The following is a 13,983-nucleotide window of genomic DNA, read 5'->3' on the forward strand; positions in this document are numbered from 1 at the left end:
CCTTGCAGGGCTTGGTACCAGCTTTTGGGGTTCAGATGCAAATTCTCCCTCTTCTAGCTGATATTAGATGCACCAGAATTATCTTGCACAGCCAAACCAAGGCACGTCCCCCACTGTTGCCGGCATGGGAGCGAGCAGATGCTGGAGGCTGGCCAGGGCCCATCGTCAGTGAGCTGGCATCAGCAGCTCGGTCCTACAACCATCCTTCCTTGGGCTGCTTCCAGCCGAACCATTTCATCCCTCGCACGGCTGCTGGTTTTTCCCCTGGAACTTGTTCCAGGTTTTCTGCTGGCAAACAGCATTTTGTGGCCAGGCCGGAGCCACGCAGAGGCACCAGCTCCCTCTCGTGGGCTTAGTTTGGTTCTCCACGCTGGAAACCATCCAGGATTTCTCAGGAAAGTGGGGTTTATTTGGTTGCTCCCCCCCACCGCCTCATAATTTAGAATATTCATTAGTGTACTGGACATGAAAGTTTTAAGGAAACGTGCCAACTTCCATCAAGTTTCCTCTCGTAGGTGGGGTTTTTTTGATAGTTTTGCCACCCTTTTTTTTTTCTTTTTATTTTTCTCACTGGCTGGAATTCAAAGCAACTAATTTAGGCATTGCCTTGGTTTAACCCCAACTGGCAACGAGGACCTCACAGCCATTCACTCACTCCCCTCCCTCCACCCCAGTGGGATAGGGAGAAGAGGGAGAAAAAGGGGAAAAAAAAGCCCACAACTCGTGGGTTGAGATAAAGACAGTTTAATAGAATAGCAACAGAAGATAAAATAATAATAATAAAAAGGACCTCGCAGCCATTCACTCACTCCCCTCCCTGCACCCCAGCGGGATAGGGAGAAGAGGGAGAAAAAGGGAAAAAAAAAGCCCACAACTTGTGGGTTGAGATAAAGACAGTTTAATAGAATAGCAACAGAAGATAAAATAATAATGGTGAAAGAATATACAAAATTTGATGCAATACAATTGCTTACCACCTGATAATTGATTGCCCATCCCATCCCAAGCAGTGATCACAGATTCCTGTCCCCCCAGTCAATCCCTGTTTATATACTGAGCATATGGTATGGAATATTCCCTTTGGCCAACTTGTTGTGTCTACGCTCCCTGTCAGCTTCTATGGGAAGCTGAAAAAGTCCTTGACTTAATATAAGCATCGCTTAGCAACAACTAAACGAATATGAGTTATAAACATTATTCTCATACAATTTATTCTCACAAATCCAAAACAGAGCAGCTACTAGGAAAAAAATTAACTCTATCCCAGCTGAAACCAGGACAGGCATGTTAATGGTAGGTCTCTCTGATTCACTTGCCTAAGCTTCTGGAAAGAGTTGGGGGGTCTCCACTGAGTCCTCCAAGTGCCATCTTCGATGCCTGTCCTAGGAGGGGGGAGTCACCCCAGAAGTGCCCAGGTCTCTGCAACTTGGGGTGCAGGCACAGACTAAGGCATCCAGCATTTAGATATGTCAATGAAGATCATGTCATGTCATGGCCCCCCAAAGGCCATTTCAGTTAGAAATGAATGAAAAGGAGAATAACAAATTTTAAAAAACCCAACAACCTCTTTGAGTTGTACCACAAACAAAAATATGGCATGAACCCAAACAGTGCCTGGGAAACACTGTCATTTCAGCTTCTAGCTTTGATTTAGAAAACTCCTGGTTTCCCCAAAGAGCTGGAATTACCCCCAGAGCTGAATTTCCTGCAGCCTTTCCACCCAAGCCCTCAGCAGGGACATGTCACGGGTCCAGAGAGATGTTTGTCCATCCTGCAACACATGCTGGTACCTGCTGGGGACAGCCCGGTCTCTTCCCCCATCTCCCTCTTCCCTGGCTTGCCTGACCCAGCGAGTCTCTCTGGCATCCTGATGGTGCTGGCCACCCCACAAACCAAATGATGACCGAGTGCTGCAAAGAATTAGGCAACACATCAGGGGCTGCAGCACTTCAGAAAGGTGGTTTGGTGTTTTCCTGTCTTGCGTGGTACTCATCTCAGTGGCGTGGGTGGCCATGGGACAGATGGGGTGGCTGCTGACCACAGGAAGCCTTGGCTATCTTCATCTGCCATCCCCACCCCTGGGAGCCCCTGCCTGGGGCACTGCTGCTCCCCTTTTTGCAAGGCTTGACGGCTCCATCCCGCTTCCAGCCTCCCTCCCAGCACTCCTCCAGCCTTGCCCACACACACAGCTTGGCTCAGGGCTAAATTTATCACATGGGTTTGGCTGTTTGAGGCTGTAAGCTGGTGGTTCTGATAGCAGAGGATCAGGGTGACAACCACACAGAGTGAGTGTAGCTGTCCTGCCGCCTGGACCTTTAGGACCCACGTCACAACTCCCCTTGACGTCCATCTGATGAGTCCCTTAGGTATTTAAACTGCTGGTTATTTTCTACAACCAGGCATTCATTATGCCATTTGTAATATTGTTTGTTACTTCATCCCCAAGCTGTGTTTGTCTGCCAGCTCCAGGCACTGAAAGGACTCTGTGCTTTGTGTTGGCTCTTCTGAATGCCCTGCTTGGGCACATCTTTCTCCACGGACCTTTCACCATGCCTCCCACCAGGATCTGTGAGCCTTTTAGGGGGACAACAGCCCTCTCTCTCCATGTCTGGCTCGTTGGGTATCCCCTCCCCAAATGCCTGCAATAACACCATGCTGAGTCTCTGCAGCATCTTTCTCCCACACCATGGACTGTCTCCAGTGGAGCCATCTCTTTTGCACTGTGTGGACCCCCAAACTGCTTGGGTGTTGTTCTGGGGAGAGCAGAAGGGCTCTTTCACTTCTGTCCCACCTCCCCTATCACTGTCACATCTTTGAATGGGGTCAGAGAAGCTCAGTGCAGTCTGTAGTGATGATAACAACTGGTTCCTTCTCACCCAATACACAACCTCATTCTGTTTAGGGTCCTCCAAGCACCTTTCAAACCCAAGTGGCAAATGCTGCCTTGGACAAAGTCACAGCAAGGGGCACAGGCTCGGGGTAGTTATCTGGACAGCTTCATCCACGTGCTAATGACTGCCATCTCTCTGTGGTCCCAATCGGCCCTAATTCCTGGTCAAAATTAGTGGTTAGGAATCACACCCACCTCTTCTTCCTCCCTGCACAGCTTGAGCATATTGGAGAGGAGTAATTACCACCAGGGCAACTTTGCCCCACTGGAGGAGGGCAGATTTCAAAGTCTTTGAGCTGCAGGGCCCTTTGGGCAAGGGAAATAACCCTTTGCTCTTCAACGATGCCTGGGATGATTTATTTCCCCTTAGATTAGCCATGGGATACAGGAATGCTTTTCTGCAGCAAAGGCAGAGCAAACCAAGCAAAAAAACCAGCCAGTTTTGCTTTATAGCAGCAAAAAAATACCCGACTGTGTTTTCCTGCAGGCTGTGGGGGACTCTGTCTCCGCTACCGCAGGACGTGTAAATCCAACACAATGAAATATTAATTATTAGAGTCTGTCCAACTGGGATTCCTCAGTGCTTTCAGAGAGCTGAATAATTCTGGCACACAGGAAAAAAACCCACACACAAGTCCCCCTTTTTTCTTTTTTTTTTTTTTTATATGAGAAAATATTATGTGATGAGTAAATTAGAGCTTTTGAGCATTCGGGCTGAGGGACAGGAGGGGGCTCAGATTGCTTCAGGGCGAAAAAAATGCAAATTCCTAAATAGGGTATGAAAATATTATGTGATGAGTAAATTAGAGCTTTTGAGCATTCGGGCTGAGGGACAGGAGGGGGCTCAGATTGCTTCAGGGCGAAAAAAATGCAAATTCCTAAATAGGGTATGAAAGAGATCACGGTCTAATGAAGAGGTAAAGGAAGGTGCATCACCCAGCATGGCTCCTCCGGCACGGAGATCTGCCCTCGCAGCATGGTGTAACTGTGAGAAGGAGGGGGTAAAGGAAAAGTAGAAGTCGATTAATAAAAGAGAGCCTACATCTCTGAAGACTCCCGTTATGCAGCACTTCAGAAGAAGGCATTCATCCAGAGCAGCCACGGGCACTAACCCAAGGGAGGCGCGCTCAACAAGGCTCAAAGCCCCTTTTGTCCCTCTTGTTTACCAGGGCTGGGTTTGAAGCACAGCACAGAGCGTCATCCCTGGGCTGAGCAATGTTTTGCAGATTTGGGAGCCCGGGCTGACCCCCGTTTAAGCATTTCCATGCTTTTGCCAGAGCAAAACTCCTCCAAAAAGTGCTGCTTGGGAGGAGGGAGAGGCATTCAGCAGCACCACTGGCAATGAAAAATCTCTGAGCTCTCATCATTGTTCATTTTTTCAGCTTCCTTTTACCCTCATTTCTCTGCAGGCTCTGGAAACTTCTGCATGAAATACTTGGCCTCCCTGAAATCTGTATTCTTCTCTTATAAACCCCTCTACTGTTCCTCAGCAGCTCGACCCAAATGTGGCAAATGCTTTTTGTTACCCTGCGGTTGCTTCGGGGGATGTTGGAGGGATGGGCAAATGCAGGGCTTGCTGGAAGACCCGATGCCAAGTGGTAGGTCCAGGGGGGGTGCTGGCCCTGGGTAAGGTCACTTGGCTCAAACGACAGCCACAAGCAAGCAAGGCAACACAAAGAAGAGGATGACCAAGGACAGCTGCTGGAAGTGGAGATGGGGACAAGGACTTGTAGATAAGCAGATGTGTGCAGATGTGCACAGATAAGAAGCGTTTCAATAAAAAAATGTGGCACTTCAGGCAGAGCCCGACAGGAAGAGGTATGTGGCTGGTGTGTCTGACTGTCAGTGGGGCTCATGGCGATGTCATTGGCCCCAGCCCCAGGAGTGAGACGTGAGGGGTGCAAGAAGTCACAGAACCATAGAACGGTTTGGGTTGGAAAGGACTTTAAACATCATTGAGTTCCACCCCCTGCCATAGGCAGGGACACCTTCCTCTAGACTAGGTTGCTCTAAGCCTCATCCAGCCTGGCCTTGAACCCCTCCAGGGATGGGGCAGCCACAGCTTCTCTGGGCAACCTGGGCCAGACTCTCACCACCCTCACAGCAAAGAATTTATTCCTAATATCTAATCTAAATCTCCCCTCTTTCAATTTAAAAACTTTCCCCTTCATCCTATCACTACAGTCCCTCAAAAAGAGTCCCTCCCCATCTCTCCTGTAGGCCCCTTTTCGAGACTGGAGGGGGTTCTAAGGTGTCCCCAGAGCCTTCTTTTCTCCAGGCTGGACAGCCCCAACTCTCTCAGCCTGTCTTCATTGGAGATGTGCTCCAGCGCTTGGATCATCTTCGTGCCCCTCCTCAGGGCACGTTCTAACAGATCAAGGAAGAAGAGTTGTAGTTAGGACCCATCTCAGGCTCTGGCTTTTATACACAGGGACTGCCTTTTCCCTTCCCCAGCAGCAACCCTGTGAGTTTTGTGCAGAGGGGTTGTTATTTTTGCCCACCCCACTCCCTAAGTTATGGAAGTTGCCCCTGTGTGGCTCCCGGCTGCACCGAGATAAAGTAAGTTTGCAGAAGAAACCCCTCTAGAGATTTGCATGACATGCAGAAGCAGCGTCTCCCTCCCCCAGGGCTGCAGGACATAGCACGACCACTTCTCCATCAAGCTTCTAAGCAACAGAGCTCAGGCATGAGAAGCGCATGAGAAGCTACAAGTTGGGAGGCAACACAGAGCAGGAGGTGGCGACCATAATACTTTATCAATTCTGCAGCATGTTAGATGTCCATACCCTCCTGGGGGAATCTGATCATGCTCTTCAGGCCTTCAGGAACCCCTTTCTCCCACCACCATTGAGCAGATGAAGAAGGACACTGGCATTAGACTCCCTGCCATCTCAATCCCGAGCAAGCCTGGGTCCCGGACACGCACTCAGGTTGCACAAGAAGGTTTGGCAGCAATATGAGGTGTAGGTAGCCAGGCCCAAGCTGAAGTTGTGGCGTGGGCAGGTCTCGGAGCACTTCTTGGTGATCCTCTTCCAGAAAGACAAAAAGCCTTGCCCAAAAAAGAGACAACAGCATTAGCAATGAGAATTTGTTCAGTGCTCCTCGATCTTGTACAGGAGGGAGATGGGCTAATAGGTCCTGCTGTCCCACAGATTCCCAAGGACCAGCATGGCCAGTTGCTGGTCACCCAAGCTGCTCACCCAACAGTTGCTGGTGACCAGCTACACAAGGCATTCAGTATCCCTGCTGGGCACCTGGCACCTGCCAGCATGGACCCTCACGTCAAGGTTTTCTTAGATGTATAGTGTCATCCATGAGACAACATTCATGCCTGGATTGAAAGCACATTTCCAGGCTTCTCTGCTTGGAGGAAATAATTTTATTCCCCTTGATAGCTCTCTAGGCCTTCTCATCCACCCTACTTACCCCACTTTTCATCTCCCTGTCTAATCAAGATTAAAATTCATTTATTCTTCCTCTGAACAGTCCTGTCTTTGTCTTTCCTCTTCTCCCTGTGTCCCCTGTCCTTTCCATGCAGGCATAAAACTAAGGGGAAGATCTCAATGCGTGATGGGGAGGAGGATTTCAAACTTCAGCACTGTAGGGTCAGGCTGGTAATGGCTCCACCTCCCACATGTTCTTCCCCGTGACTCCTCAGCTTAGCCATCCACAAAGGGCAACCATAAAAAATCCACGCGAAACCCCACATCCCATTCCTGAGTCCCCGTCAGAGGACACACAGCCATTGCACATACCAATTCCTACAGAGGCAACATTGGTCACACAGTACTCATCCTTGTCTGAGCACTTCTCGGCCTTCAGACAGCTCCAGTTGCTTTGTTCCCACTCGCAGGTGTAGCAATACAGGGCATTTGCTGCAGGAGGAGACAGAGGATATGGAAGATGGAGACAAAATGGATATGGAAGATGGAGACAAAATGCTGTGAGTCCCAGTAACAAAAATTACCACCTGCTTTCCATCGACTCTTGAATGCACAAGGTGTGGGTCTGCTGAAAGTGGTGGGGCTGCAAGACCCGGACCTAACCCACGCTGATGCCTACACACTTGCCCATTTACACCCATGATGTGCACTCAGGTACACACACATCCGTGTGTACACGCATCGATGGTGCAAGTCTGCCCTTCTTGCCCTGCACACAAAACAATAGCCCAGTGGGCCAAGGGTACTGGTTTTGATGGGATGCAGGGAGCTGGGAAGGACAAGGTCCCTCTGTAAGAGCCTACAGGGATGTCCCAAGGCTTGGGGTCACCCTTTCTGGTTGCTGGAGACACTGTAATGTAGACTGTAGCCTAATTAAGCTGTAAGCACAGCAGTTGAATAGGGTTAATTGGGACCTCCATAGACTAAATAAGGCAATCATCTCCCACCCCTGTGTCTCTGGGAGGAACTTCAATGCCCTCAAACATATATCCATTCCCTGGGTTAAAAATAAAGGTGAGGAGAATGTCTTTTAACTCTTTGCTGGGTGAATCCAGCCCTTAAACACGTGCAGGTGAACACTTCGTTTTTACTGCCCAGGTTCTCTAACACAGTTTAGGGCACTCTTCATTTTGGCACTGAAGCCAATCTCTCTGTCCCCTGGGCCTTGTTAACACTTGGAAATTTGTCAGAATCACTATTCTGGTAAGTGAGCATAGCTAAGTAGCAGAAAGGTATTCTTAGGCCACCACGAGACAGAAATAACTATTCCAAGAAATTATTTTTCTGCACCAGACAAAGTGGCAAATTTCCAAGCGCTGGCAAACCCTCTTCCTCTTTAAAAAATGAGGATAACATTTATCCTCTCTGGTGGCTTAACTGTCTTGTCTATAGGGACCGTAGGATCATATACTTTAAGAGGGCTCTGAAATCACTTGCAATCTCTCTGCGAAACAAAATACATAATCTATAATGCAAATAATATGCAAATATACATCTCCACCCAATATCCCAGCATAAGGCTGCTTAACCCATTTAGCCCATGACCCAGCTTCTCCCCTAATTCCACAACCTGGTCCCCAAAATCTCTGAAATCAGCCGAATCAAGCCTGTTGGGTCTCCTGAGATGGGCAGAAACCAGGCGGTGTTGAGCACGCAGATGCACAAGGGCCAGATGTTGTAGGTCTGGCCCTGTCCCACTGCTGCTGCTCGAAACAGCATCGCTGATGGTGGTAGGAACCAGGTGCACCCAGTTGCTGCATGTATTTTGCTGCCGTAGGCTGGAGCACTTCTTCATCAAGATTTAGACATAACCACAGCCTTGCATCATCTCAACAGACAAATTCACTGGAAAGTCTCTGAACGAAGGCAGAGCAGTGGCAACTGCTTCCTGTTCTCTGTCTTGCTTTCGTAAAAATCCAGCAGCACATGAGTCTATAGGGAAACTTCCCTGCAGAAAATAAACCTCTCACACATCCAGGCTGAGACTACGGATGAGAAAGCCACCGTGTCCTTCAGCTGCACCATTGCAAGAGCTAAGGCATCCTCTCCCATGATTTCTTTCCCTGTCCACCAGGCATCCCTGACTTTCAAACACTCAACAATTCTTTGTCTAGTAGCGAACCGTGATACCTCACCTTGAACTGCGCAGAGGATCAAAACCAGCAAGGCAAGGAGGGAGGCCTTCATCTTCTCTCGGTCGTCTCCGCAGCCCAGGAAAAGCACCCTCACCTGGGGACAGGATATATATCTTCCCTGCCTTTGGACCGAGTGATGATGAAGACAACAATTTTGAAAGAGTGGGCAGGGATCATGCATTATTTGACAGGCTAGGAATGCATGTGGGTTGTTTTCTCACCTCGGCATCGCCTTCAGGCTGGTCTGGTGGGTCCGGAGAGGAGTGAAAGCACTGTGGCAATTCATTCCATTTATTGCTTTTAATACTTTAATTTATCTATGGTCAGGGATAGCAGCGCTACTGATGTCTGAGTGAGGGTTTTGTACTGTTTAGCTCCGATCTGATCATCTTATCTGTGGCCAGATACTCCAGTGAAGGCAGCTACTCAAAGCAAAATGGTAATAAGTGGCATAAATTAATGGCTTCACCTGGGTGGATTGTTGCCAAGTGCGTTTCCAGTGTTAGACCTGGAGAACTCCCAACATCTACAGTCAGGGTAGATCGAGCTGTATATTCACAGTTGGCAATATAAACAGGAAATGTCTTATAAATTCCTGTTTGCCTATAAAAGCTGCTGGTTACTGACAAAGTCCTAAATGTTCCGCATCCTTGTTTTGAGAGCACCTGCCACAAGAGAGGAATGGTTTTGGGGTTTAAACGCACAGGTTGGGACACAGCAGGTTGGTTTACAGCTTTTCAACAGCTCTCCTTTGCTACATCTGAGCAAAGAGTAAAAATATCTTTGTCCCCCTCCTACATGGAGCCTTCAATTCAAAGTCCTGCTAGATACCAGTCAGATATAATGTTCTCAGCATTTACAGTTCCTCTACTTGCTTATATTTTGGGTGAGGCTGATAACTTCAGTCCTTCTGGAGCTTCCATTTGACTGCCTGTCCCACTTCTGTTTCCCAGGAGTTACCTGGAAGTTTGGTGCTGAATATCAGCAGACATCTCCGTGAGTCACCACGTGCCTTAGCCACCAAAGATCAGAGAGGACAAAGCAGGAGCAGCCCCTCTGAATAAAGCCACTTGGGCAACTGGCTGTCTGCCCGCCTCTTCCTTCTCCACCCTGCAAGACATGGTCAGCAGGGAAGAGAACAGGGATCTACTTTTATCTAAATGGAGTTTAGAAGATGGAGATGCAGAAGGAGAAGAGGCAGAGGCTCAGAAAACATGTGGAAGAAAGAGTTTAGATGATGAGGGGAGGGCTGAAGTGCTTGGGGGCCAATCAGTCAGATGAAGCATCCCTGAAGCTCATCAGAGGTGTTTAGGACATTTGATGGAACTAATCATGGCTCATCATAGTGAAGGCATGGCCAGAGGAAGTTCAAAGGGATACCAAAACCCATACTGTCTTCCTTTTTAAGAAAAAAAAACCAAACAGGGGAGGACAAGGGGGAAATTATTAGGATGGGCTTTTTTGGTTGATTTGCAGATATTTTTGAGGTTTCTGACACCAGGACTAAACCACTGGGTCTGCCAGTACAGCTGACATAAAGCAGGATCAACAGGATGATGAAGTCAGCCCTGATAACCCCATGAGCACTAACCATTCCTCTCCAGTGGACATACACCTTCTGGGCGTGGCGAGGATAAGCCACATCTCTTGCCCAACAGATGAAGTTCTGCCAGAGTCGGGGACTACATGCCACCGTGGATGCCAGAGAAGGTGTGTCAGTCCTTCCAGATGTCATGAGGCAACAACTGAAGAGCTAGACCTATTCTAGGGAATAAGGATAGCCTGGTGTGATTCACTGCCTGGTGTCCTCCTGCAGGGGTGACCCTTTTGGGGGGGGTCTGGACATCAGCCTTGGAAGTCAAAGTTCAGTGGAGCTCCCACAAAGGATTGCACTAAAAAAGCAGTTTGATTTAACCAAATTTGACTGGGGTTTTTTTGAGAAAAAAGGGAAAAATAATCGTGTTACTCATCAGTATCATTAACAAGGTACATTCTCAATTATTGTTTTTAAACAAAGAAATGTCCCTGACTCAGTTTATTCCCTCACTTCCAAGGACTGATGGCGTGAATGTCTCCTCTCTGACACAGAGCTGGAGAATCATAGAATTGTCCAGGTTGGAAGGGATCTTTAAGATCATCGGGTCCAACCATCAACCTAATACTGACAAAATCACCATTAAATCATGTCCCTCAGAACCACGGCTGCCTGGCTTTTCAATACCTCCAGGGATGGTGACTCCACCACTTCCCTGGGCATCCTGTTTTGATACTTGATAATCCTTTTGGTGAAGAATTTTTTCCTAAGATCCATCCTAAACCTCCCCTGGGGCAACTTGAGACCATTTCCTCTTGTCTTATTGTTACTTGGGAGAAGACACCAACCTCCCCTGGCTACACCCTCCTTTCAGGGAGTTGTAGAGAGCGATAAGGTCTCCCTTCAGCCTCCTTTTCTCCAGGCTGAACAACCCCAGTTCCCTCAGCTTCTCCTCGTAAAACTTGTTTTCTAGATCCCTCACCATCTTTGTTACCCTTCTCTGGACTTGCTCCAGAATCTCAACGTCTTTCCTGTAGTGAGAGGCCCAGAACTGAGAGCCACCCAGTCCAGGGATTGAAATCTGCTCCTGACTGACAGCAGGAAGATGATCTACAAGGCCACAGGATGTGGTCCACCACTGGACCGCTGGCAGGAGTGGTTTGATGGACAAGTGTGGTGATAGATAAGGGTATACGACAGGCAACTTGGCATTTTGAGGGTTGCTAGTGGCCCATTGAGCCAGATAGTTGGGAAGTTACCATTCTGGCCTCAGGTATGTCTGATGTATATGTGTGAGGAGTGGGACTGCCATGGCTGGCATTTCCTCAGAGGCACACGGGAGACTGCGGCTGGTGGTGTCACCCCAGGTGGACAACACATGGAAGATGCATGACTGCAGCATGGAGGACAGTGCTTGACTGGGTCAGGGCAGAGAGCTGCAAAAAAGGTGTCTATCCAGCATCACAGAGCAGAAATAAGGCTACAGCTAAGAATAAATTAAATGTGTCCAGGACCATGTCCAGCACAGAGGTCAAGAGGTCAACATCAACAGGGCCTCTTGTGAATAGTTGTTCCTTTGTGCTACCTCCTCTTTTTTTCCAGACATTGCACAGGACAATGGTGGTAATAGTCGTTCCTTTGTGCTACCTCCTCTCTCTTTTTCCAGACATTGCACAGGACAATGGTGGTTGGTCCATGTTAAAACCTTGTCAGGGAATGCGCTAACAATTAAAACGATTAATTAAACATTGTGGATGATGGCGTTCCAGACCAGTGATGTTCCTAAGAATTGTTTGTTTTCCCAGCTTGGGTTCTGCCTTGGAGATCAGACTCTTGCAGGCATGTGAATCACATCCTTCAGGGTTAGAGCTTGGTCCCTGATTTTACTCTTGGTGCCACGCTGCGCTACACAACCGTGTTGGAACTGGCTGGTGAACACAGCTTTATCTGGCTGCCCTCTGCAATGTTCTGGCCATTGAGTCCCCCTGGATGTAGAAAAAAGATCAGAAGTCAATGAACAGAAGGCAGCCAGGGATCTGCTCATCTTCTGGGAGCCTCGTACCCAGTTCTTCTCACAAAAGGCCTCAGGACAAGTGTCCACATATGGAAGCACGGTGACAGAAGAACAAAACCACCATGCCTTGGTCTCATAGGATCTCTTCCTTTTATTTTCCCTGATGTTTTAACTATTCAGCTTCCCGGTGGGCCAAGCACGATGTCTCCCTCATCACTTCTTATGTGGCATCTCAGAGGGTTCCCAAATATTTCCATCTATCCCAATACATATGTATTTCCATTTCCCACCCAGTTTTAGTACACCAGGCTGCCAGGAGCTGTAGGACTGAAGAGGTTCTCAGCTCCAGGTATGATTGCACCACCAGGGATTTTCCAGCCCTAAATAAAACCCATTGAGGCAACTGCAGACTCTAAGACTGTTTTGTTCCCCATCCTTCATTTTGGGTGGGGTTGTGAGGGAGGAAGAGGCCAGATAAACACGGTACCACTTGCTTTTGGCAGGGAAGACAGTTTGAAGCACACCCTGGGAGGAGAAGAGAAAGCTCTGTGTGTATGTGTCCTGGGTGAGGGCAAGCTCCAGCTCTTCCCCTACTTGAGCCCAATGACAATGGCCAAATAGTGATTTTTTCCCCTTCTGGCTCTTTGCCTCCATCTTTCTCCTCCTGCTCAGGGATTTACTTGAACTTGGTCCTGCAACCCCTTCTGCCTCTTTGCCTCCGTCTTTCTCCTCCTACTCAGGGATTTACTTGAACTTGGTCCTGCAAGGCTCATTCTTTGTACCCTTCCTGGTCATAACATCCCCAAAATCAGGACACCAAGGTAGGTTGTCACCACTACTCTCCTGACACAGAGCTGTCCCCACCTCAGACCTTCACGGATGCTTCAGTGCTTAACTCCCAGGGGAGACAAGGGGAGCTCGGAGACAATCCCAGCCATAGGTTTACTTCAAATTAACATGGCCTTCAATCTTTTTCGTGCCAAATCACTGAAGGACAGAGATCCCATGGCTGCTCCTACCCCACCTCCCATGCACTCCCCATCCCTGGGTGCTGTGACAGTGGCCAGTGGGAGTCCTGCTGTGAGGCACAGGTACTCGAGTTCAAGAAGACAGCGTGGGCAGCCTGGGTCCAGGTTACACTGAGATGTTGAAATCCTTCTGAGAACATGCCCTTTGGCTTCCTCTCTTTCAAGCAGGACAGGGAAATGGTGCCCTAGGGGCATCCCAAATCTCTCTTGACCAGGATTGTCTAATTTTATGGTGTCTCTAGGAATCACGCACTGCCCAAATCCCAGCTGAGCCTGGATGAAGTTACACACAGGGTGGTACCTGTAAGTAGAGGCATTAATAGCATTATCCAGGAGTGATGTCCAGGTGTCACAAGCTCCAGAGGAGGTCACCACCCTTCCAGCTAGCCTCAGGGTGGAACCACACTACAGAAGAGATATCATGGAGGCAGCTAAGCCTGTACCAATAATACTGGAGAGCCTGTGCACAGTTTGAAGGGCTATAACACAGTTGTCCACACTTTAATTGTTAGCATGCTCCTTAGCATGGTTTTGGCCTGACCAACTAGGACCATCCCTGGCAATTCCAGATCTTCTTCCCAACTGGTATTTTGCATTCAACCACCTTATTTTGGAGGGAGAAAACAGCTATACAGATGGACACCAGCTGACCCCAGGGCCAGGAACTGACACAGGATGTTTCATTTACTAATATGCCTTCTGCATATCGTTCCAGAGCTTGTCAAGACCAGAGTCTTGACAACATGCTAGAAAAATACCAGTGGAGATGCAAATTCACTGTTTTTCCAGACCTTTTTCTATAAGCCTACAGAAATTTCTGTCTGGCTGAAACAGTAAGGGGCTGTGTTGATCCAGACCATATCCTCCCCTCTTACTCACCTCCATTTGTTTAGCTCTCCACATTCTTGCATAAACAACCTGACCATGCTGTTTGCAAAA

The 13,983-nt window shown here is 48.4% G+C and overlaps 1 protein-coding gene across 1 annotated transcript; it reads right to left on the bottom strand.

The window, feature by feature from the left end:
• Positions 1-3,739: 3,739 nt before the first annotated feature.
• On the bottom strand, positions 3,740-10,261 carry LOC106902097 (lymphocyte antigen 6E-like). The gene is made up of 4 exons (XM_014965275.1): positions 8,469-10,261; positions 6,646-6,765; positions 5,677-5,939; positions 3,740-3,875 (listed from the first exon to the last, which is right to left on the bottom strand). Exons 1-3 carry the CDS (start codon positions 8,647-8,649, stop codon positions 5,782-5,784), a joined length of 459 nt encoding a protein of 152 aa, XP_014820761.1. The 5' UTR covers positions 8,650-10,261; the 3' UTR covers positions 3,740-3,875; positions 5,677-5,781.
• Between the last annotated feature and the right edge of the window lie 3,722 nt (positions 10,262-13,983).

Source organism: Calidris pugnax, unplaced genomic scaffold (assembly GCF_001431845.1).
Source record: "Calidris pugnax isolate Ruff unplaced genomic scaffold, ASM143184v1 scaffold41, whole genome shotgun sequence".
In the NCBI taxonomy this organism is placed as follows: domain Eukaryota; kingdom Metazoa; phylum Chordata; class Aves; order Charadriiformes; family Scolopacidae; genus Calidris; species Calidris pugnax.